At 34.4% G+C, this 27,301-nt stretch overlaps 1 protein-coding gene across 3 annotated transcripts in view; it reads right to left on the bottom strand.

Annotated features, from left to right (window-relative positions):
* The window catches only part of LOC149076725 (uncharacterized), an 83,231-nt gene that overhangs the window by 40,842 nt on the left and 15,088 nt on the right, over window positions 1-27,301 (bottom strand). For all 3 annotated transcript variants that reach the window (XM_089244356.1, XM_089244355.1, XM_089244357.1), the window contains exons 3-8: window positions 26,831-26,939; window positions 19,025-19,083; window positions 18,488-18,659; window positions 9,540-9,876; window positions 6,649-6,734; window positions 3,304-3,433 (exon numbers count right to left, since the gene is read on the bottom strand). In XM_089244356.1, the coding sequence (XP_089100482.1) occupies window positions 3,304-3,433; window positions 6,649-6,734; window positions 9,540-9,876; window positions 18,488-18,659; window positions 19,025-19,083; window positions 26,831-26,939 (893 nt within the window). The remainder of the gene's footprint in view (window positions 1-3,303; window positions 3,434-6,648; window positions 6,735-9,539; window positions 9,877-18,487; window positions 18,660-19,024; window positions 19,084-26,830; window positions 26,940-27,301) is intronic.

Raw genomic sequence — 27,301 nt, 5'->3', positions numbered from 1 at the left:
GGTATTTTGTGAAGTTTATCTGAATAGGGTACTTTTCTCTATATCCCCTTACTCTGCACCTGCTGAAAGTAGAAAAAAAAAATTAATTAAAAAAGATATGACAATTTATAAGGGATTCAGTGATTTCTGGTATGTTGCTTAAAGGGTTGAGCTTTTCTACCAATAGATCTTAGGGCTTCACAGAATAATCTAGGGAAGAACCAAATCAAGGCTTTGAACAGACACACATGCACACCCACATCCTTTTGACCTTAAGAACCAACTACATACAGGTTCCATCTCCCAAGAGATATGCAATGGAAGTACTCATATACATCTCTATTTCCAACTTGCAGCAACGCACACATTGGGCACCACTGCCAAAGCTCACAAAGCCTACAAATCTCACTTGACTGCAATCAATGGGAAGGTTTTAAGTTTCTAATTAACTCAATCACATTCCTCTCCTATGATAATCTGCCTTCCTTTACTAATTGCAAAAACATGTTTTAGACGAAGAGATATAACCTGAGAATGCTGGTAACAGGATTAGAAAGTTTCTTTTGAGGAGGGGAAAAGAAGACAGAAGGAACTAATTTACCTAAAATTAAAGCAATTTATATTCATGCAATTATAATTTACTGCTGTGACTAGAAGTGTATCTATAGATAGCTATCTACCTACTATTCAGTAACCATTTTGAAAAAAGTTTCACTAATAGTATATATATCAAGTCCATTCTTTTGTTCAAAATAAAAAAAAGCTTTTCAGCCGTTCCTGTAGCTATACACGGTACTCGATCCCCATGTCTCTCACATAGAAAATGTTTTTTTTTGTGAGTGCGATAAAAAAGGTATACAAGTTATGTATTGCATAACTTGCATATTATAACCATGAGCTGTCATTATTAAATCTACAAATCAGCAAGCATAGAAGGGAAAGAATAAGTCACAGCTCTCAGTATTTTTTTACGAACAATAGAAAAGCTTAGATCAGTGTTTCCCAACCGGTGTGCCCCGATATTGGCTAAGGGGTGCCGCGAGATACTATGGAGATAGATAAAAAACATATGACAGTCCACTTAAGGTCTTAAAAGAATTTTAAGTCAAATTAATTACTCTCATGCATCACAGACTCATCGGATAAGACAGCCATCTGGTGGCACTTTCAAATACGATGGCAAATTTCATTGCTTGCGAACAAGATGAATTTATTGATCTTTGCGCTGATTCTACACTAAAAGGTAGGTTCATCAAAAGAGAGGTGTCGATTGCTGCTTTTTTTTGGATGGACTGACAGAAGAGTATCTTAATCTAACGAAGAAAGCAACTAACACACTTTTGTCCTTTTCAACATCATATCTATGCGAGCTTTCTCTGCTATGGCGACAATAAAATGAAAAGCAATAGACTACTACTACTCAACCATAAAATGCAGCTTGTACACATTCCCCTATGGAATCCCAATCGAATTGCTACATGCCAGAATGTGCGCGTATATGGTGTGAATCTAATGTGAAGTTTGTTTTTGCATAATGCTTGTTATGTGCAGTGCTACCCTCTGTCAATAAATAGATTGCAAGACCTTCAGGACAATTTATGTGTTTCTGTTACGTCTGGATCAGTTTATATCATATATATATATGATAAATAAATAAATAAACATATATATATATATATATGATAAATAAATAAATAAATAAATATATATATATATATATATATATATATATATATATATATATATATGCAAAAACTTTTCATTCTGGAAGTCAGAAGGCACTTTGACAGTAAAGACATACTAGTCAAAGTTCTTTGGATGCTGCATAATGCTCTGAACATCATACCATTGAAGTCCTCTACATGCCTCCTAACTTGACATCAGGTGCTTGATCAAGGGTTATGTGAACACATTTATGGAGTATCTAGAATAGTACAGTATTTATACAGTATCTAGAATGGGTAGAAAATAGAAATTGGACAATCATATTGCAACAGCTTTACATCATGCGTGCTTCTAGAGATGGAAGGCCATAGAATGCTTGTGCCATCAGCAAGTTTGTGAGCCAACCAGGAAGATTCAATAACAAAATAAGAAACAAAATGGGATGCTGTGGTTCAAAATGTGGCAAACTCGCTAGGTAGTCTTAATGACATTACAGATGAATGAAGTAACCCATGTGGAGGTCTTCTATCTCTAGGAGGTGCTGGTTCAGCACACGCAACAGCAACCGCACAGAGCTGAACTCCCATAGATCACCATAGTTGGCACAACCAGAGGCAACAACAGTTGCTAACGTAAAGCAGAACCCATACCGGCTGTGCGGTCCACTTTTGTTTGCCATGCCAAACCAAACAAAAACCAATTTGGAAGCTTGGCTGACGACAGCACAAAAGATTTTAATGGCGTGAAAGAGAACTGTAATGAAAAGGGGGTGGGGGAAGTCTACATACACACTGAATCTAGCACTCTTGTGAGAAAGAAATTTGGATAAGCCACTGAATTGGGTTTCGAAACACAACAAATGAAGAAAAAAAAAAAAGAAAATGCTTTCAGACTGATGCCAGACAAGAAAGATTATCACTGTATGCCAAAGTCGATGGAAGGTACAACCAGTCATCAGACGAACACTGTTTTTCACATAAGAATAAGTTTCATAATAGAGAAGAAAAAACTGCTTGTCTGTGAAGTGCTGCACAATTTTTGCCATCCACAATAGTTTGGCAACTCTAGTGTATTCTTCATTCCTCAAAGTATACTGAAAATGATATACATATAGTTAACACTCGGAATTTTTCAGCTGAAATTGAGAGAAAATCTAATTTTCTAACATTGTCACGTTAGCGAAACAGGTAGATGGAGAAGGATAATGTGCACATAGAAGAAATCACAGAATTAATCACACTTCAGAAATTAATCGAGGAAGAACAACAAATCGAGTTAACTGCTCCTTAAAACGAAGTGATACCTCATGAATATGGTCAAGACTAAGAGGTAGAAGACAAATTCACCATCAGCAACATAGCATAAGGGCTTTGTAAGTTTAAATCTCGAACAGACTATTTTCATTTTATAGACTCATCTAAGGCATGCTTCACACACGTAGCAAAATTCATAGAGGAAGCCATGTCTATAACTTATGAAATGAAGAAATAGCTAACAGACACTCTTCTTTAGGAAAACGTTGCAAATCACTGTGGACATATCTCTCTCTTTTTCTTCTGCCACACAAACTAACTACTTTTTACTAAATAAAGTAAATACCTAAAATTTCTATAACGCTGATTATATGGGGGGGGGGGGAATAGAAAGAAACCTACTTACATTTTGCGTATTTCAGTGAACATGTTCTTCATATTTTTACTGGCATCTTCCAATTTATTTCCAACCTGTAATTCTATCCTTTGAAGTGATACTGTCTGTCTTGTAAGGTCTTTAGTACACTTCATCAAACCTGCATAAATATGCAATTTGTTAATTATTTCCCTAAAACTGGCTTGGATTTGTCTGTTCACAGTAGAATTGCTATTATCCAGGGTAAAAGAGGGGAAGAAGAACAAGGATAACTGAAAACCATGGTCAAACCATCAGGAATAAAAAATAAGTTATAATTGAGGCTGGGAAACGATTACAAATTTTAACTGGTTAAACAAATTGTTTCATTATTACTTAATTATAACAAACTTGCATTATATTAGGTAACTTTCTATTAATTGATGCTACAAAAATATATTTTATTCACTTCACTCACCTATTCACTATATGTAAACACATATTGACTTATCGATTAAGACTACACGCTTGAAGTAATGCTGAACATTTTTGTCACATCATATAATTTCTTCACTACGATCTTGTTTTTTTAGAAAACTAATTATTTTAGGTTGGTAACTGATTTCGAAACTACTTCCGATTTTAAAAGTAAATGTTACTTTTTGAAAAGATGTGAAAGAAAGAATGAAACTGCTCCCAAATAGACTGGTATCAAGTATAAATGAGAGGCTGATGTTTCTGTCAATTTTGAAAATAAGGTGTGGTTAGATTTTTTTTTTTTTTTTTTAACATAAATATGTCACCGTAATGAGAAATGCATTATCATGTCATAAAAAGTAGTTAAGCTTGCAGATGAAAATTATGTGCCATTCCTCGTAAAAATTCATCTGATGTTCTATTCTAATTTGGAACTATTTTAAAAATTATTTTTCAGTGTCCATAGCTCTTTTACAATGCTCAGTATTTCCTTGACAAGATTGACAGTAATTAAATTAGAGCAGTTGCATCTTCGTATACGTTAACTACTTTTTATGACATGTGACATAATACATTTCTCACAACAACAACATATTTGTGTCAAAAAAAAATTCTAACCCCCCCTTATTTTCAAAATCATTTCAAAGCATTTTGAAAGTATGCCAGTCCCAAGTCTGGAAAAAAGTGGGAAGGGAATTTTTATTTACAGAACACAATCACTGAGCCGAGAGAATTGTCTCACCCTGAACTGTTGTAGATCCTGAAATGAAATATCTGAGGTCCACTTGTTATACTCGGATACTTTCCTAATTGGAAGCACAGGGTGTCCATAATTAAAAGACCCTATTTTAAATTAGCCTATAAACAAAACCAGTCATCAAAAAATTGTGAACTTTGCTTTGGTGAAGGACTTCATGAAGTGATAGGAATTTGTTTCGGGGGGGGGGGGGGGAATTAGTTGCACATGTTGCCACCAGAGGGCATTTTATTAAGCAATGACACATTTAGGCAAACATTTACAATTTTAACAATTGTTTTATGTACTTGTATTCTATACTGCAGCAAAACATGTTCTATGATGGCCATCATTTTCAGATACCATGAATCGCAAGATGGCATGTTCCACAACTGACCAAAGTGTGTGTGGGGGAAATGCTCAGCATGTGGCGCGAAATGTTGTCTTTAAGGTCAGGTAAAGTTCTTGGATTGTCACAACTTATCAGATATTTCAAATGCCCCAAAAACCAAAAATAAATCGTGTGGATTAAGGTCCGGGATCTGGGGAGGCCAAAGATTAGGGAAGTGTCGAATGATGACATTCTTATGTAAAATGTTTTTTAAGAACATTCTTAACACACACTGCAATGTGTGGAGGAGCTCTGTTTTGCATAAAGATTGTGTCTGCACGGCAGTGATGTGCTTGCAGAGCAGGAACAATTTCTTTCTGTAACAGCAATGCATATTAGGGCGTATCACGGAAAACTTTTTTTTGAAATTCAAAATTTCAAGTTGATAAAAAGTTGTCACTATGGGCACATACTGTTCATAAAACATAAGTGTTTCCTTCCGTGGATGTTATCAGTGATTGATAATCTTGGATATATGAACTCTTAAAAGCTTGATATTTAGCTTTACATAGCTTTAAATTTTACATTTTCTTTCTGAAGACATATTTAATCGGAGGAAACAATTTAAAAAACTTCAAAATACAAAGCTGCTGACAAAAAAAAACTTGTGTTTACCGCACGGCTGTTAATGGAATACAATAACGATTATACAGGAATTTCGGCAACCAAGGTCATGCCAGATAAATGATTGCTGATAAACGCTATGTAAACAAAGTCATGTCTTTGCCAGTTGCTTTAATGTGGTTACCAAGACTTTTTTTATGGCTGCTCGATGGAAATGACCACGGCTATCTCCTATGGGTGTTTTCCTTATACGACGGCAGTCATTGAATTACAATTCATTTTAAAATGTTTCACAATCAATTTTGCTCCTTTATACATTTTTATTGCACAGTGACACTATTTATGGCAGGGATTTTAGAATGATGTGCCATGAGATTGTTGAAGGGTGTAACAAAATGTCCAAGTTAAAAATATATAGAAGTTAAAAACAATAAGGCTTTGAGATGTCCAAAAAAGTATGTCATTGGTGTTGAAGATGCCACTAAAATGCCTTGAGATCAGTCAGTGGTACTGTGAAGTAAAAAGTTTGGGGATTCTTCCTCCTAATAGATGCATTTTATACAGGACAATTGAAAATGTAGTTCAGCTCATTTCATAGCATAATATCGACCAGGAACGCAACTAGATGCTTGGTCACCCTGGGGCAAGTGCGCGTTTTGGCGCCCCCTTGAAATGTTGGTGGTGTTTCAGAATAAAATTTGCACCTCTATGGTCCAGCGCCCAGGGCACGAGACCCGCCTACTCCCTCTAGTTACAGCCCTGATAGCGACATACCATAAAACACTCTCGAAATTGCTCTCAGAGGCACAATTGCTCTTTCTTTACACCTAACACAAACTCCAGCACTACTTCTAGGGATGAATTCTGTGCTCAGATGACAAAGTGTTATAAGACACTTTTTCAAAATTTCGCGATGGCAAATTTGTAAACAATATTTTGCCAAAATGGGATACCATTGGCCTTTTGAATTATAACAATTTATCTCCGTTGTTTTCTCATGAGTTAAAAGAGAATGATGAAATATTTCCACCTTCTGAAATTTTGACAACAGACTCCAGAATGCGAACTCAATTTTTTGAGAAAAGTGACTTATGACATTTTGCCATCTGAGAACAGAATTAGTCTTATACGTCACAATACAGCCATGCACCTCTAGAATGTTCAATCTTCATGACATTCACAAACTATTTGAAAACTGATTTGTCTTAGGATAAAAATATTCAGTTACCTCCTCTGTTTTTTGCTGTAGTTGACTGATTAAATTGGATATCTTCTGAGACAGAAGATGACTTTGAATGTTGAGAACTTGAATGCCTAAAAGAGATAGTCAAAATTTTATTCCTAAAATTGCACAGATTTGAGAAAAAAACCTTTATTTCGCAAAAATAAATACACAATAACTAGTTTTTCACCTGATGTTCCTATACTGCAAAAATAAAACAAAATAAAATTTGAGACTTATCTGGATATTATACTGAGGTGACCTTGGAAAGAGAAGTCTATTGGCCTCCGCTAGAAATCGAACACAGGTAATCTTGCATAAACCAGGTAAGATACCATCTACCATACACACCATGTGGTACAAGACATTGAAATAGATCCCTTAATTTGTGCCTCCCTTAATTTCAGCAAATGGCTCACAGGTAGCAGCAGTAGTGAGAGGATTTTTTTTTGTCCAATATATGAAGGAAAGACTTATTTAAAAAAAAATTATCCTCAAGCTGGGAAAAGTTTTGAAGTTTTGCTACAAACAATAATTTTCTTAAAATTATTAGATACCATAGCTGCCAACTTTTGAAAATGAAAATTAGGGAGATTTTCGTGCAGACCCGTATTTTACACTAAAACCACTCCCTAATAAATACAAAGGAATTTTTCACAATAAAATATGGATTTTCCACACATAAAAGTTCAAACATAGAGAATAAAATCCCTACTCAAAAATTGAAGTCAAATGAAATAGGGATTTTACACACATGGAAATTGAATCACTATGCAAAAAACAAGTGAAATTGGAGGCCAAAACTTCAATGGTAATCTAAAAAATATATATTGTATTCAATCAGAAATGAGGTGAACAAACATTCTGCATGAATTACCCCAAAATTATCGGATGATGAAGGAAAAAAAGACCAATTTTTGAAGAACACGTGACTTTTTGTGACACTTGCTTGATGTTTTTTGATTTCACATGGGTGATGATGTCAGTATTCCCACCATGACTGATGTTTATGTCCTTAACACAACTTGTACAAAAAGAAAAGGTCAACCTTTTTCTGGAATGTTTGATGAAAGGAAATTAATTGCAATAAGTATCTTTAAAATTGATTAAATATATTTTTTTTCTCATCAGTATTCATGTTTTGTTATCACACATGCGTAACTTCAACAAAAGAGGAAGTTTTGACCACATGCACATCACTATAATCTTCAATTATGAACCAGGACTATTGGCTGCTAAGCTATTTCCCTGCACGATAAGACTACTTTTCTTGTTACCATCAGAGGGTTTGTAAAACTGCCTTAAAAAGGGAATTTCCCACTATTCCCCCATTTACGACATGCAACGTCATTTCGAAATGGGAGGGGGGTGGGCAAGACTTTTTGCCCCACAAGAAATTCCTTAGGGATTGTTTTCAGAAGCAGGGATTCTTTTTAAATGAAGCAGGGAATGTTTAGGGATTTTCGTACAAATTCGGGAGATTTAAGAACTTTTCAGGAGGTTGAGAGATCAAGCTAAAATTCAGGGGACTTGGCGGCTATGAGATACCATTTGAAACAAATTAAATACCATATGATAGAACTGAAGAACTAAAAAAATTGAAGTCTCCAAGATATATTTTCTACACTTTTTTTGGGAATGACCCCAATTAGAGATGTGAGGTGAGAATATTCTCGGAGAACGAGAACTCTCCTGAATGTAAAAATTGGAGAATAATCGAGAATATTCATTTTTCTTTTAAATAATTTAAAATTTTTTACTAATTTTGTTCATATTGTGAAATATAAATCAGTTTTTATTGCCTGAAACATTTACAACAACAATTTTTGGTATAATCACCCCCAATGGCAACTTTTAGTTTGAGAATATTCTCCAGGTCATGATGAGAGGTTTTAAAAGTTTGGTTATAAAGATTTTAGAAACCATTAAATTAAAACATTAAAAAATTATTTTAAAATTAGATAAATTTTCAGAAATAAGTTCACAACAAAAGAAATTAAATCAAAGTTGATTGATAAAGGAAGCAATTATTATACAATCACCTTCATTCTAAGAAAATACAGAACTGTTGTTTTTTCAATGCACAATACACTTAAATTCTGTATCACTCCCCTTCTTTTTTAAAAGTTGTGTAATTCAGCTCTGTTGGTTTAATTTTCTTGCTTTCAAACTTTAATATTGTGGTCTACAAACTTCAATATACCCATCTTCTTGACTGGAAGAGAGACAGGGACAGAATATTCTTGAGAATATTCTCTCAAAGGACTACTATAATACATGTTATTACATATATTCTTGATAATACTCTCTGGAAAGATTTCGGTAACTGAATATTCATAGAGGAGAATATTCTCTGGAAGGACTATTATTAATAACTTCGAGAATAATTCTTATCTTCTATAAGAATATTCTGAAGTTATTTATAATAGTAGTCCTAGCAGAGAATATTCTCCTCGATGAGAATATTCTCAATAATATTCTCCGAAAGATTATTCTCCAGAATTTTACATCTCTAACCCCAATATTGTGATCTTAAAGGCATTTCTCTTTCTCTCTCCTATCCAGATACATTCTACTAGTGGAAAAAAACACCCTTGTTTATTTGCTGACCGAGTTATCTGCGTATATAATATAAAATTTGGCAGGCTGGGTTGGCAGACTACAGCTAAGCATTTGAGGGATGCTAAAAATATAAAAAACATGTTACAACACTGGTTTCTTGGATTCAACAATAACATTAGGAAGGATTTAACATTGGTTAGCATGTCTTTTGGTTTTTTCTAAACAAGGCAGAGACATTAATTCCTTTACAAATACTAGATGCCTCTTAAAATCAAGTCAAGAGAAAAACATTAACAAGGCATGAAAACATTCAAAATGCAATTTAATGGACTTACCTTTGTCTATAATGATGCTTTTGAGATAAATTTCGTAGATGATCTTCATTTTTTCCAGTCGTCTGAGAACAATCTGTGTTTTTTGCATTAGAAGATTCCCCTTCTTCATAAGTCTCGTAGTATGTGGATCCTTGTTCATTATCTGCAGAGATTTCTGTTGGTTCCACACAACTATATTCCTTATCAACTTCTAACCTTTGTTCAGGAGTATTATCAGATGGGGCTATTAGAAGTGTTTTTTTATTTAAACCATCTCCAACTATAGGAACACTTGCAGTTTCAATGTAGTCATTATTGAAGTTATCATAGCTATCTTTTTCAAATTTTTCACAGTGACCTACGATAAAAAGTTATATGTATATCAAAATTATTCGTATAAAAAAATGACAGCTTTTTCATATTATCTGTTAACAAGAGAAAAAATTCCAGCTACATTAACACATTTATGTACCAATGACACCATTAACAGGGTTTCTACCAAATACCAAAAGCAAAATTCAGTGACTTTTTGTGGACTTTTCTGTGACCTTTTCTCGCTTGATAAAATGAACCATGCAAGACTGTTTTCTTATATCAGTGGTTTCCAAACTGTGAGTAGCGACACCTTGAGGGAGGGGTTAATAAAATGCAGGGTCTTAATGAAAGGGGTAATGCGAGTGAATTAACAAGATAAAAACATTTGATGAGAAATCGATTATTTTAATCTTTCAAAACTTTCTGCAAAGCATGATGATGTCAATGAATATACACACATACAGACATGCCAACATTGGCATGAAGCCTCTCAGTAGTACTGAATGTTGAGCTTCACCATGATGGGGAGGAGGAACAACTCCTCCAACCACAACAAGGTGGGTAAAAAAACCTCAATTTTTAAAAACTTTTAAATTTAAAGATTTAAGAACAACACCCCACAGGAACCCTTAAGGGTTCAAGCCCCATAAGCTGCCCCCACAAAAGCATACATGGCTACAGGTTGTTTCTCACACGGGGTGGGGAGAGGGACAAAAAAAAATTTCCATCTTCTGCCTATACCAATATTTTTTTTTAATCAGGGTGGGGGATCGTCTCTATTGCCCTCTTTCTCTGTATTCCCTCCCATGCCTTCAACCAACTTTGTGAGGTTGCCTACACCCTCAGCAGATCATCAATATCCAATGCAACCCATCCCAGCATGCGCCCTTGGATATACACAGATGTCTGGCACCCATAAACACCCCCCAGCATGTTCTTGCCATATCAGAGTTCCTTCGGCACCTACGACGAAGCTTTCAAAAAAAAAGCTCCACGGGTGTGGCAGCCCAAGTTGAAAGCACACTTCCGATCAGATATCGAAAGGAATGCAAAACTACCAAACACACTATTGATCAATATTAAGCCATATGCACAACAGCCACGTTGCGTTGCAAAGCAATAGTGGGTTCGAAACAGCAAAAGAGCGAGCAACGTTGAATGGAGCAAGATGTAAGTCATCTAGCAGTTTGTTCGATTGGTTCAACGATCCTCCTGACTGCAAAAATAAGAAGTTTGCTGTGATGACGTGCATCGCCAGGCAGGGATTTGAATCAGAAGAAAACGCTGTCTACACAAATGAGCCCATTTCTTTACTGATTGCATAACCAGGCGCAGACAAAACATATCAGGTAAGACAAATATAGCAGGTAAAGCTGAGTTTACCTAAGATTTTTTTTTTTTTTTTTTTTTTTTTTTGCACCACATGAACTGAATTGCACCCCTTTGTGTTGGCAGAAAAGTGTTACATAATCATGAATCGTGTTTTCCTAGTCAGGGCAGCTATACACACGTGCAGATCTATTGGGGGGGGGGGGGGGGGGGGGTTGAGATCTCATCCCCCCAAGAGAAATGAGAGTATGATAATATTACATTCATATATCTGTTGAAAATTATTTGTATGAATGTTTTTGATTAAATAACAAATTCAAGAAAACTTGACCAAAAAATTAAAAAAACAGGGTATTTTTTACAAAAAAAGTCTGAACAAAGAAAAACTGACTGTCTCTGAAAATGCGGGATGTATGGTCACCCTATTCACAGTGTGAAAAATCACCCCTCCCAACAACATATGGCCCTGGCATCAGCTATTCTGTTGTCTACATGCTCTAGTTTGAAGGGATCCTCAAGAACCAGTCAGCCAAATCATGCATGATGTAAAGCGCTGTGATGAGCCGTAGTGCACTCTGTAGAAAAACAGTCATACTGCTCTTCTTATTGGTGAGTGGACGGCGTGTCACGCAAAGCGAGTCACGTTGTGCACATCACAGAAAACCTGCTCCTAGGAAAACCTGGCTTTAAATAAAAAAATTAAAGGAAACAGTTCTTATATACGTGAGCCGATGAAACCATTACGTAAGGTTACAAACATAGTCTGGCCGATTTTCCAATTCTGACAGTCAATGCACAATTTACCGCGCAGGGAAACACAGTAGGGGGGCCTGACAGGGTTCCGGCCTGGGAACAAGATAATTCTCAATTTTTTCCCCCACACAATTCACTACAGGGGCCCATCAAATATCTCAGCTTAGGAGCTTTACTGCAGGATGTGGTTCACAACCTTTGGAATCTCGCAGCATGGTTGATTTCTTTTCCTTGATTGAAAGTCCCGACCATACACACGATTAATGGGAAATAAATGGGTAAAAATGAAACAATAAACCACTCAGGTACGGTTTGGCCAATGCCCCACCATGCCCCCTGTATCTCTGCCCATGCCCACAATGCTCCTAGGAGCCACGAAGCAGCACACTTTAAGAAACTTTGATATTCCTTTAAATTCGACCTAAATGTTACATCGCAACACAATTAATGGTGAATGAGTCCGTTTTCAGGATTTCAGTGTCCGTTTTCAGGATTTCAGTGACCTTTTTCTCATTCCGTGACTTTTCTGGGACTGACTCTTCCGTGATGGTAGACTAATTACCTAAATTGTACCAATCACAAATAAATACACACAGTATGCTCAATATTTAATTCTGAAGCACACAATTTGTGAATACAGTATTTTATCACATGAAATATTTGCTGTAAAGAAGTAAAGAATAAGGAATTAAGAGTTCATAAATTAACAAAATTGTTACGAAAATGAACAATTACACAAATGAACAAAAATATTTTACAAATAAGTAAATGATTTAAAAAACAAGTCTCATGAAGAGGGGGGGGGGGCAAAATTTCACCAGTATTTTTTTGACAGCGAAACTTCAGGAATTTGACATTTTTGGCATGACAAACTGGAATATGTGCATAGAATCCAATTTAATTGTGAAAAAACTAGAGGGGAAAAAAATTAAATATCAGACAGCAGGACTCAGCAAGAAGCTCAACACAATGTGGACAGTATGCTGCAAAACTAATTGATCCCAAGTTCTCAATTATTTTTGGTATACAATAGAATGTATGCGGATATGATGCTTTCAACAATCTTATCCTTCGTTATTTGATCAAATTATTAAAAACGATTTCTATGTATCCCAATTTATCACAGTGAGGTTAAAATGTGAATACCATGATTGACTTTTTGGCTACTAAGTAGAAATTGGACGAATATTTGGCTGCTATTTGGTATTCAGCCCTTTTACCGAATATTTGGTTTTGGCCGAATATCTGTGTAAATCTTAGCACAACAAACTAATTGTAAAAAATTATATTAATTGGAATTTTTTGCATAGATTAACAATTTACTGATTATATTTTATTGTATAGGTGAATTTCTAGGCTAAGTAAAACAAAACTAAAAATAGAATCCTACTGTAATATAAGGTGGAAGTGAGCATGATTTACACACATTCACTAACTGAAGGAGGTAACTAGACAAGAAACGCATTCAGCTACTGAAAGGGGCAAAGAACATCTAGAGTGGAAAAATAAATTGTAAATTTTAAGATGCATTAATGAGAATAGTAAATGACATTTTCTTAATTAGATGTAAAATGGTAACAGGTGTTGGGGGAAAAATTGATTCTGTAAGTACAGTGATACCTCGGTTCATGAATTTTCCAGCTAGCAAAGATTTTTGTGCTTTGGCTAATGAATAGATTCGATGTTAGTACGTGCATTCATATCATCATTTTCAATATGAATGTACACACTAATAATAAAACTAACATAAAATAGCCATGTCGCAAACTGAATTTTCGCACCAATCATCATCAGAATTACTGTCCCTGGGCTCGATTAACTCATGTCCACCTGGGAATCTTTTCTCAGATGTATCTACACTTCCCTTTCTGAAATTATTTGAAACATTTTATATAAAATGAAAGATTCAGCCAAAATATAAAAAACGAATTTAAAAAAGGAGGAGCCCTTGTTTTCATAGCACGTCTTCTTTTAGTGCAAGACTCTTAGCATCAAGTTGAACAGTCTGGGAGATTACCTTTTTCATCTGCATGCATCAAGCACAGAAATGAGCTGAGCAAATCACAAATGGCTGGGGACACTTATGAACTCGATTGGGTTGTGTCAGCTCAAGCTTTATTGTAGACTAAAGCTGGTGTTGGTTGTGTACATACTGGAAAATAAATACAAATACAATGCCACAACAGGCAAATTGCCCAATGAGGTGGCTGACTCAAGAATTAAGAACATCATGGATCCCCGAGCCATTTTTTTTTTTGGAGGCTCTACCCTACTACTGCTACACCACACATGCACCCCGCCCGCACACCCTCCCCCCCACGGAACCCCCAACGAATCGGTACATGCGGGAATGTGCGTGTACGTGTAGTGAAACCTGACGTGTTTTTTTTTTATTTCTCTGTAATGCTTGTTATGTGTAGTGCTGCTATCTGCCACCAGTTTTTCTAACTATGAGTGAAGTGTTATGATTGAATGATTTATCGTTGTAGGACTGTTGCTCTCTGCGGCGAGACTTTTTAACGGGGAGATCTGCCCGCATTTGCGCCTTGAAGTTGGGAACCACAGAAAACCAACTTCAGCCGACCACCACTGTGGGGTTCGAATGTGGATCCTCGCATCGCGAGTCCGTCACTACAACCACTCGACCACCACAGCGGCAAAAAGGTCACCACACGATAAAAAGGTCTTCAGGATCTCTGAACTTCCCGTATATTGTCATATATACAAATTTGAAGCTGTTAAACCAGTTTGTCTTTTTTATAGAATTCCTTGGTGTTTTAAAAATCTTGTCTTTAAATTTTAGGCAGAAGCTGGAACGAATCAAACGATTTTCCATAACCTATGGGAAATCACATTTCAACTAATGAATGTGTTTCCAGAACGAATCATCTTTGTTAGCTGAGGTATCACTGTAATATTAACATACAATATATCATTAAATTTTACTGTCAGTATCGTGGCAATAAGAATCTTTGTTACCAGTTTTTTAATATTTATTTAAATAATAAATTGCATAATTTAATTAAAATTCAATCATTTGAAATTACCAATAATTTTTTTTCAATTAAAAATGCAATTTTATCAATAATTGTGATGAATTTTAAGAAAATTGATATTTGGTATTCTGCCAAAATATTACCTAAATATTCGGTATTATTCAGGTTTGTCTTCTTTTTTGAAATTTCCTAAGCTTGGCTGGAGCCAGAAACTCTTGGATGAACTATAATCTCAAGCAATGTTGCTTAAAGAGCATCAGTGGGGTGGGGGGAAGAGAGAAAGGTAGACCTGCAAATCTTAGTGAAACAAATTAATTGCTAAACTCTGTTCGCTCCAACTTGGGTCCTGATGTAAATAAACCGCTGTACCAATTTTTGATATTACTCCACATCCTTTATCTCTATTGGTTATAATTTTACCCGCCCCTTCATTACGTGTTCCGAACACGTGCATTTTTTCCTCAAATGCGAGATTGTAAATCGTGATTCTAATTTATGAAGAATTTTCCTGGAAATTTTTTTCACTGTTCTCCAAATTTTTTTGAAATAAAAACTGTCCATAACACTAATTATAATAGAAAGAGGTATATATGTATTTTCCAAAAAAAATTCGATAACATATTCTGTCGTTATCATGGCACACTCAAGAGTTGGGATAACAGGGCTCCAGCCCGGACACAGCCTGGGGGGGGGGGGGTGTCTTGCGGCAGGATGTGGGGCCATGGTCGTTATAAAAGTTTGTGCGAGTTTATTATTTTACGGCAGATAGTGAGAAAAAAAAAATCCTCATTTTTTCTTATTACTTTTTTTTCTTCAGAATTTTACAATTTTATTTCCGAGCTAATTTACGCCGTGTGATTTTCCTGGGCCAGATATGCTACCAGTTATAACGTGAAACAAATTATGAGCAACTTACCATTGTGTTGCTGCTTTTTATTTTTCTTGCGGGTCTGTATAATTAAATATTTCATAATAATCCACGGGCTGTAGAAGTTCCAATTTGATGAAAGAGTCATCCACATTTACTTCAACCTGTTGTTGATATCCTGTTTTTTGTCAACAATTTCAGTTTTTTATCCGTGCATAGGTTGTGAGCCATGACCCCAACATCCAGCAGCAGGAGCCCCTGGTCTGGAATCTTTAATGGGTCCCCCAGGCCAGGCTTTCTCACCGGATCTATAGTGTCTGTCATAATGAGGCTAACTGAATCAAAAATGAGCATTACTCTTTCGAACCAGAGTTTCAAAACGTTACCTTCATGTCTACGTGATAATCCTGAGTTCGGCTCGCCGCCTTCGACGGAACCAATATTACTTCCTCTTGAAATGCGTACATTCACCACGAACGATAAGTGACCCCCCCCCCCGTTCAGTATACGTCAAAGCGCGTGGGTGAGAAAAAAAATCTTGTTGACAGAAACTTTGTTTATAGGAGTCCAGAGCAGCTGCAAAGAAATGCATTTTCAAATGGTTCAGCCAAACAAGATAGACACGCATATTTCATTTATGTCATCAAACAATAAAGAAGAAAACTCTTTTTCTTGCAAGACCTCTTGAAGAAGCGTATACAAGTGTATACCAAATCTGTTTGCAAACGGGAATAATAACAATAAAATAAAACTTCCGTTTAAAAAGGGGACGGTGATGTTTGAGTGAGAAAGGCGTATCCTGTCAACACCCACCCTGAAGACATAGCAGCAAAAACACTTTGACCGATCTTTAAAAAATATTTTTTCCCGTCTTCCAGATAACTTTGAAATAATATGGAATAAATATTTAAAAAAAAAATAAAAATTATGAGGTGTTTTATGGTATGAGGGGCAAACGACAAAGGACTATATTTTTGGCGGTGTTGCGCAGTAAGAAAAGGTGAAATGTTCTTCAACCAATCATTTTGGGCATCGCACACGTGCTTTTATTCACATCAGAACCCAAGTTAGAACGAACGGAGTATAGTAGCACAGCATTTAATCTAAAATGCTTGCAATCTGCTGCTTTATCCCCCTCGCTCCAGAGCTACACAGATATGCACCTTCATTTTTCCCCATTTTTAATGATTCTTCTGAGTTAAAACTTGAAGTATGCTTAACTCTTTTTTGACTGCTCCTCAAATTCATTACCAAATTACACAATTTTTTATATATAACTTGTTACTTAAATATTTGAGAAGTTTCAAAAAATTGGCTATTATATTACTTTAGCAAGTTTTTCTTTGTAATTAATGTGAATTTAAAATTAATAAACTTTCTAATTATTATAAATTAAATTAATTTCATTTTTGAAAAACCATAAGAAATCAAATTTCTTTGTAAATAAATTTTAAAAAAATACTATGTCACTCACTGAACCTTTTAATTTCCATAAATGTTAATTCCATACCAAAAATTTGAATAAAAATTAATTGAAATTTTTTTTAAACAAAGCGTTGTGCAAATGCAACGGCAGTCAAAATTGGGTTAAGGGTACTAAACTCGACCGATCCGAATAAAGATATCGACCCAAATTAATTTTTAATTTTTTTCTTCTATTTTTAAAGGCCATTTTAACATACAATAAACATGAATCAATCAAAAAAACATATTTCTTTTCCCAATGGTTAGTTTGACTCTGGTTTGAAGAGATTAAGTCACAAACAGTACATAACATTAGATGACCCCTCTTCTGATTCACAAGGTCCACCATCAGTGAAAATAAAATCCTTAAAATTTGATGATAGAAACCATATGAACGTCAGATGATCTCTCAGATGTGATGCATCTAGATTTAAATCGATGGAAGGAACAGAATACAATGAGAATATAGTATTACCCATTCTGAAATTCTAAAATTTGGATAATTTATAAATGTGTCAATTGTGGTGAGTGAAAGCTAGTCCATTTATTCACAACCCAGTCAGAGAAAATTCGCTGTGACATCACAACCTGGAGTTGTCTCTTACCAATCAAAATTGGTGTTGCCTTGTAAGAGCACTCAATTGACAATGTATTAATAGCTCATGGTCCATCCTATATATCCTGTTGAAAATTTCAAGCACTTCAATCATGTTTTCCAAACACTTGCATTCTTCCATATTAAACATGTTTAAAAAAAAATTAAGTACTGCTTCGTAGGTCAAGCTCCAAGTACCAACAAGAGCAAGGATTGCTCTTCTCTGCACCCCCCTCATCCAAGTCTATATCTGAAGGTATAGCCTCCAAAACAAATTCATGCATGTGTTAGATTCTACTTCTTCAAACCATAATTGAGGAAAAAAGGATAATTTTACAATAATAATAGTTGAAATCAATTGTTCACTGTTGATGTAATTGATCTGTTGAACATGGTTTGAACATTGCACTTTCATTGGAGTCATAAAATAAAATGGTACATGATTTTTTTTTGCAATAAGTTGACTTTTATAATCACACCTAGATAGGGATGAGTTTTTGTCATAATTATATCAGGAGAATCTTGTTTTTAATGTAAAACTATTTTCATATGAAAGATTCAACTAGGAACTAATTTTCAAATTTTATAAAAATCAGGATGTTCAAATTAAATTAAATCGAAAGTCACAAAAGAATGACAAAGTTCTTACCATCACAATCCCCAATTTTAGAATTAGTTTCTTTGTCAGGATCAAAGTCAATGTTACTACTGTGGATGCTTGAACTGTCATCACCATCATTCCCACCAGTAGCGACATTATTACTCATTTGTAAACCATCTTTTCTATTCTTCTTTTTGTTTTTCTTTTTGTTTTTATTTGTCTGTCAAATGAAATTAATTATATCTTAAAGCACTATAATCAAATTGTGACAAACTCTTTGCAACACAAAACACATAATTTTTCCATATTTCACATTAATCAGTGTTGTAAAAGGAAAATTTAGTTATTAAAAAAATTATCCTACAAAATAATCTGTAAATAGTGCTGCATGGATTGCATAGACAAAGTTTTAAAAAAAAATTATAAAGCTATTCTGAGTATCATGCTCTAATTTTAAATGCCTAAAGGAAAAAAAAATCATTGGTTTAATACTTAGTGAATACATCAACAGTCTTTAGGTGTATCACATTTTTTTTGTAAAAAAATTACCAAAAAACTAAAAAATATACTGAGAAACTTTCTCACTTTTGCTTGGCTGCTTTCCATTTGGTTTTTCCAACTAGTGAAAGCAGAACTTCCGCCATCTAATTAAAAAAATAAATAAAAATAAGATAAAAATTTTAATGACAGAATTGAAACCTGCTTATATTTAACTCATACTTGTACAGAGAGTGTACATTATTGTAATAAAGTTTTGCATATGCATATGAAATTTCAAAATCATGTAGTTCAAAACAAATCACTGTGGGCATTATAATGAACTTACATTGCAAGTACCCAGGTTTGATCCCTACTAAACATATTTCTTGCAGGTGGTACAAGATACCTATTTCTGTTACAGTAACAAATTATTGATTTATTATTATAGCTTCCTCAAAAAGTTATATAATTACTAGACAACTAAGTAATATGACAAAAAAGGTTTTGTCCAATAAAACTATGGCTCATATGATCACGATGCAATCATACCAATATCAAAATTCTGTGCTCAATCCAACAGGTCTATGCAGGTAAAAAAAATAATTAAATGGAATATTGCCTGTGACCTTCGTAAATTAGAACAGTATAACTGATAATTACAGGGGGAATTATCAGTCTTCCCTTACACATAGGGAAGAATTGATAAGAATTAACCCTTTAACCGGTTGAACCCGTACATTGTACGGGCATCAATATTTTCTCCTTGCATTTTTTGGTTTGCCCGTATTTTTAATTCTTGTAAAGATTGTTTAGTATCAATATTTTTCAACAGATGGCACAACTTGTCCATGAAACTGAAATGTTTTTCATCCAGGTTTTTTCCCAAAATATATATTTACATGTGCAGGTGCAAGGCCATTCAATAAAAAGTGTTTTTCTTTACGGAAGCAAGGATTTTTGTTCTAGTGTATGCAGCGCTTGTAAGTTGTTATATAAACTGTTGTAATATTTTTGGATATTTTTTTTTTGGATGAAGAAAGATACGTTCTTGTTAGATGATTCTAATACTGAACTATTACTTGTTACATGATTCAGAACTTTTTTCCAATGATCTTGATTATTCATCTGATGACACGTGTAGTGAGCTCAGCTATGAAGAATTGAAATCCGCCAGAACTTTTACCAAGGTAAGTGTGAAAAATTCACCTCTTCCTTGTCCTCGTTTCAAATTTACAGGTATTACACCTGTGCACGTGCCACTTCATGACAATTCTAATGTTCTTCACATTTTACGACACATTCATAGATTCTGCTCTCATAAATACATCATGGAAGAGACAAATAAATATGCTAAACCATAGTTTCTCAACCTTTTTTGTCTCATCGCCCCCTTCTTCAGAAACTTTTTCTCCCAGCGTCCGCCAACACAATCTAACCCATAGGATCCTATGTTATACCCGTAGCTCCTACCACCCCACTGGAACATTCCAGCACCCCCAAGGGGGCATTAACGCCAATGTTGGGAATCACTGTGCTAAACAGTGCATTGAATATGGTGTCAAAAGAAAATTGTCAAAGAGTAAATTTTGGGAAGAAACAACTCTGGAAGAGCTGCATGTGTTTTTCGCTCCTAAGAAACCTGGAATTGAACGAGCAAAAGGCATTCAACTTACACACCTTTTTTCGCTCAAATACTGTCTCATTGTCTATTCCTTCTTTTGCAATGACATTTGCATTTTTCTGGTAATGCAGCATTTGGCCCACAAAATCATGAATGCCCTAAACTAGTAATTTTGGCCAGTTCTGAAACATCTCAATAAGAAATTTAGCAAAACGGTGACACCAGGGGAAGATGTAACAATAGACGAGAGCCTTATGCTATTCAAAGGGCGACTGGGATGGAAGCAATTTATTCCCCTCAAAAGAGCAAGATTTTGAGTAAAATGTTTTATGCTGCGCGAATCAATTTCTGGTTAATGTGTGGTCAATAATAATTTACACAGGTAAAGACGATTTTGAAACCTGAGTATTCTCACCTCTACATTTTATCCTAAGTTGTCTTGATAATGCTGGAGCCCTTGGAAAAAAGGACACTGTCTTAGGATAGACAATTATTATTCTTCGCCGGAATTAGCAGACAAATTGGTTTCATGTGGAACAGACACATACAGCACACTAAACCTCAAGGCAGGGTTTAAACTACGGTCGCATTTTTCGCAAAATGCGAAAGAAAATCTTAGAATGCGAAAGAGATAATAGTCACTTTCGCAAAAATGCGTACAGAAGGTACGAAACGAGTAGACATCCAACTATTAATCATTAGCATTGTAGCATTTTGCTAAAGCTTGTACCCCCCATTTTCGCTTTTTTGCTAAAGGAATTTTTTATCTAGCTTAAACCCTGCCTCAAGAGAAAAGAAACCCCAAGGGAAATGCAGGAAAAAAATTAAAAAGGGGGAAATTATAGCTTTTCAGAGAGGGAAAGTTACTGTGATGAAGTGGATGGGTAAAAGAAATGTTTCATTACTTTCCACAGTTCATAATACCATAATACTGAAATGGAACAAATTCAAGTCAGCTCTAAAATTAAAGAGAAACCAAAAATCGTTATGGACTATAATAATAAAATGGTAGACGTAGACCACATTGATCAAAATTTGAAAAATTTTGAAATTATAAAAAAAAAGGGGGGGGGGAATATTACAGGAAGATTTTTTTCCACCTTTTCGGCATTGCTATATGGAATTCGTATGTCATCTACTGTAAGAAAAGAGGGAAAACACACAACTAAAGTTTAGACTTGAAATCATTGACAACATTATTGAAAAATATCATTCAGGAATCAATTTCAGGCGTAAACGACCAGGTTCTTAGCCTAATCCTCTGAGACTGACAGAGAGGCATGTTATAGAAATCATTGCTCCCACAGATAAAAAACTGAGGCCTGCAAGACAATGTGCAGTTTGCTGTTTGAAAAGAAATGAAGATGGAAAGAGAATCCGAAAAGAAACACGATATTTCTGCCCTGATTGTGATGTAGGACTTTGCCTTCCACCATGCTTCAAATTGTACCTTCTGAACAGTTTGGAAAAGTGTAAACTTCAAAATTTATAGTAAGTCAGAGAGAAATTTTGTAACATATGTAAAATATTCCTCATACTATAAAGAATGTACTTTCAAAAAGCAAACATTTAGGGGTTTTTGAATTTCAAAATCATAAAATAAAAAATGATGTGAAAGTATTAAAAGTGAAAATAAAGAAATTCTCACATTTTCTTATTTTATTAAGAATAAAGTTTAATTATATGCAGGAAAAAATATGACATTTGGTGAACATTTCTGGTTAAAAAATTGGCCGGTTAAAGGGTTAATGATATTTGGAGGAAATTAGCCATACTCACTTAAGTACAAGAATAAACTCTAAAAAATGTCTCTTGGAAAGATGGTCAATTTTGTTGTGAGGAGTAACAGAGGAGAATTCAATGTGGTTGTACAATGTCTAGGCACAAATATGTTTTTGACAAATTCATTTCCACAGCATCACTATTTTTTTTCTGCTTTGGCCCTTACGAGCCAACTTTATAGGATGCTAAAGAAACACTAAAAATGTTAAATGAGAAAGATTTGAAGTGCAGCTAAACTGCTTGGTTCTAAGAACCACTTTACCAGTTTAGAAAAAATAGAGCTGTCAGATGGCACATAAACATTATCAAAGTCCATTCTTGTTCTTTGAACACTACAGATGTACCCTTTTCATAGCTGCCAACTTTTGAAAATGAAAATTCGGGAGATTTTCGCGCAAACCCGTATTTTATGCTAAAACCACTCCCTAATAAATACAATAGGGATTTTTCCAAATAAAATAGGGATTTTCCAAACATAAAAGTTAAAGCATAGGGAATAAAATCCCTACTCAAAAACCAAAGTCAAATTAAAATAGGGATTTTACACACGTGGAAGTTAAACCCTTGGGAATAAAATTCCTACGCAAAAAACAAGTGAAATCGGAGGCCAAAACTTCAATGATGTAAAAATAAATATTGTGTTCAATCAGAAACGCTGTGAACAAACATTCTGCGCGAATGACCCCAAAATCATCGGAAGATGAAGGAAAACACAGTCAATTTTTGAAGAACACTGACTTTTTGTGACACTTGCTTGATGTTTTTTTTTCACTTCACGTCTGATGATGGCAGTCTTTCCATGACCGATGTTTATGTCCGTAACACAACTTGTACAAAAAGGAAAAGTCGGCCCTCTTCTGGAACGTTTGATGGAAGGAAATTCATCGGAATAAGTATCTTTAAAATTGATTAAATATGTTTTTGCTTATCAGTATTCATGCTTTGTTATATCGCACGGATGTAACTTCAACAAAAGAAATTTTGACCATATGCGCGTCACTATAATCTTCAATTATTATCCAGGACTATTGGCTGCCAAGCCATTTCCCTGCACAATAAGACAAACAACTTTTTTGTTACCATCAGAGGGTTTGTAAAACTTCTTTAAAAAGGGAATTTCCCCATTTACGACGTGTAACGTCATTTCGAAAGGGAAAAAAAAGAGGCTTCATGCCCCACAAGAAATTCCTTAGGGATTGTTTTCATAAGCTGGGATTTTTTTTAATGAAGTAGGGAATTTTTAGGGACAATTAGGGATTTTTGTGATTTTTGTAAAAATTTGGGAGATTTAAGAACTTTTCGGGAGATCGAGTGATGAAGCTAAAATTCGGGAGATTCCCGAAAAATTCGGGAGACTTGGCAGCTATGCCTTTTTCATCATATTCAAATCGGATAATCCTATGCATAATATATCATAATAGTTTTTGTGTCATCATCTAATATAAGAAGCTGTTAAAAACTCTTCAGTGTGTTACATCCAGGGTTGGTAAAAAAAGGTTTTTTTTTGGTTTAAACAGTTTTTCTTTTTTGTTTTAAATAGTATTAACATTAAAAACAATAAAATGTCAGAAAAATCATTCAAACTTCTAACAATTAATTAAAATGTTTATTAATGTAATTAACACTATTTCCATATTAATCAATAAATATTTCTTACATTTTAACAAAAACCAACTTTTGCAATTTAATTATTTTTTGCTCAACTCAATGGATTACTTTGTGTGTTTGAAAATTCTTTTAATGTTAATCATTTAATATAAAGATGTTTTCTCCAGTTACTTTCAGTACGCTAAATTAGGAAGCTATTTTGCAAAAACTATAATAAAAATTAGGTGAACATAATGTATTTAATGAAGCATAAATAATGCAGATTAATTAACAATGATTTACAATATACAGGGTGATTATAACTAAGGTTCTGATTTCAAAACACTGTAAAAAAAGAACGATTGTCAGAATGACTTGAAAATTGAAATGAATATTCCAGAAGAAATGGAATTTTATTAAAGGGGGAAAAAATACTTAAAAATATAAAATTAATGACATCATCCAACACGTGGGAAATTTGCTAGCAGAATGGAAACAACAGCCAGTCATGGCAAAATGATAACTTAATTATAGCATTACATGATTTTATAATTCATGGAAACATCACAAAAAAGTGAAGTAATTGAACAAATAACTATAACTTACTCAAGAAATGTTAAATATGTTGTCCACCGTGTTCTGGCTATGAGGTGAAAGCACAAAAATTCTTGTTCAACAACAGATCAGAGTATGCCATGGTCATGATGTGGATGTGCTTGCAATTCACCTTTATTAAACCAAATGCGCCCCCCGTTAATATTCCTGAGGAACTTCTAACATACAGAGAAGACGATTGCTTGCAATTCACCAAAGTTTGCAATCTGACCACTGTTCATAACATTTTGAAGTACCCCCACAGCCAGAAGTTGCAAGGGTTAAGGTCAAGTGAACTGACGGCCAGCCAGATGTTGTGCCATCCTGTTATTGTCGAAATTGGTCTTCAGCAGCTGCTTTGCTGGTATTGCAATGTACATCTTGATAGAAGTTGTTCTATCCACACACTGATGCTGTGGAAGTGCCGAAATGATGTGGTTGTACAAAATAGATTATACTGCTGGCCAAGTACAGCATCATATATTTGCACTACTTGCACCTGTTTTACTTTTGCGAAAGAAATTTCCATTGCGTCAGGAGTATCCATGGAAATTTTCAAGTCATTCAGACCAGTACTTATTGTATAGTTTTGGAATCGAAACTTAAATTATAATCACCCTGTATATAGCTGATTATTTTCCATGAATCTGTTACTACTATACAGTAGAACCTTGATTAACTGGCCTTAACCATGAAAATATAAAAAAAACTGTTGAATATTAAGGCTGGGTGATATACAGTGCGAGATGTGCTACTTCTTATGGGGAAAGAAAATTAAAATGTCTGTGAGGTAATGTAATTACTAGTACACTAATCTTTGTCCTTTAAGGACAGCTGGTGTCTTTATTGGATTATAGGACCACCTGCCCCTAGCACGATGGTATCATTACTGTTGTTGCTGCTGCTTTGTGAAGGGAAAAAGAAACCCTGTGAGATAACACACCACTACATTTAGATGTGTGATGCAATCCTTATTCATAAATTTGCTAAAGATATAGAGCATCAGAATGTAGAAAATATGGTAAGAATGAGAAATTTTGGCTTCTGTATATAACTTTAAATAACCAAGATACTTCACATGCAAAAAAAAATATGTATATTCAGGCCACTTTTATGAGACTTTTTGAAAAAAACCACTTATACCATTTAAAGATATACCATTAAAATGTACCCCAAGAATATAAAATGTGGTAAAAATGAAAAATTTTGGCTAATAATGAACCAATATGATATTTTTCAAGGAAAAAATAATATTTAGGCCACTTTTATTTGATTTTTTGAAAAAAAAACCACTTGGTTAAAACCAAGGTTTAAACCAAACAGCCCTGGTTACATCATACATTGATTCGACTTGAAACCATGGGCTTGATAAATCCCAAGTGCAAGGACATCATGGCAATTAAAGAAGAAAATTAGATGGTGCATAATTTTTTTTATGTTTAATTACTAACGTGGAGTCTGACATCAAAAATTTTTTTGGAGAAATTATGCCAGACATGAAAATAACAACTTATAATAATATAAAACCCTACTAATTCACTTTTCTTGCTGAAAAAGTGTGTAAGGTTCTTCAGAAAAAAATTATACCTAGTTTTTTTCCTTTACAAATTTATCAAGCCCCGCTCTAAACAAATAATTCTGTGTATTAATGGCAATTATCAGGGAAAACATTCATAAGTTTTATGTTTGATGGTAACAATAAAAAGTGAGAAAACAAACTTGAGTGTGTTTTTTTCTTTCCAAATGAGCTAGTATGAACAGAGTAGGAAAAAAAAAATAATTTTTTAAAAAATATCAAAAAATCCGATTTTTGTTTAAAATCAATTTTTTTTTTATAAAAATGAACCAACTGCTTATTAATTAAAACAAATTTATCTGTACAATTCAAGGCTTTATATAAAAAATTATTTGTCTGTTTTTTAATCAGGGAGAACCCTAGTGCCACATTGTAGTGCACTGAAAATACTTAGTGCAGTTTAGCTAAGAAGTGCCAAGTTCAACTCCCAATATTTTTCTGCAATTTTTCTATGCACAAAATCTAGAGCAGCTTCCTTTCTGCACTGTATCTAGGAATTAAGTTCAAATCTATATTTACACCAAAAAAAGATCTCCTATACTTACTTCTTTTAACTACAAACTTTATCCCACTACACTTCAATATCATTATGAATTTATGTAAAGAAAAAACAAATTTAGATGATTTAAATCAACTTTTTTTAAATGAAGTGATTTAAATCGTGATTTTAATCAAGCTGATTTAAATAGGCATACCCTGAGTATGAATGAAAATGAATGAATTTAAGCAATGAAAAATGAAACAAACTCACCACTAGTCAATGAATCTACAGCTTTGTCTAAATCAAAATCATTTTGACCCAATATTATAGCCACTGTGTCTTTCTGTAATACTGGAAATTGGTCACACACAATATTAACCTATAATGAATTAAACAACTAAGTTAAACAGTTATAGGCATAATGGCTCTGGGTTACCAGTGAGAAATAAAACCAGATTTGCAGTTTAAAATAGCAAACTATTAATTTTTAAGTCTATGGTTAGCACGCTATCAGTTCATTTTCATGCACTAGGGGGGGGGGGGGGGGGGGTCCATTCAAATATTACATCAGCATCGACGGGGGGGGGGGGGGTTTCGATTTACTGCCTTTTGATGATGATGGTGGATGATGCTTACACCATCGACCATCCTTTATAAAAATATTAAATATTTTAAATAGCATCTTACTCAGTGTGCCAAAAATGAGAAAAACCTTTCGCTAATTCCTGGGCACCTGAACAA

The sequence above is a fragment of the Pholcus phalangioides genome, unplaced genomic scaffold (assembly GCF_987345545.1).
Source record: "Pholcus phalangioides strain wild (caught in Gottingen) unplaced genomic scaffold, Ppha-v1.0 ptg000015l_1, whole genome shotgun sequence".
In the NCBI taxonomy this organism is placed as follows: Eukaryota; Metazoa; Arthropoda; class Arachnida; order Araneae; family Pholcidae; genus Pholcus; species Pholcus phalangioides.
This window is presented reverse-complemented; position numbering and strand designations above follow the sequence as displayed.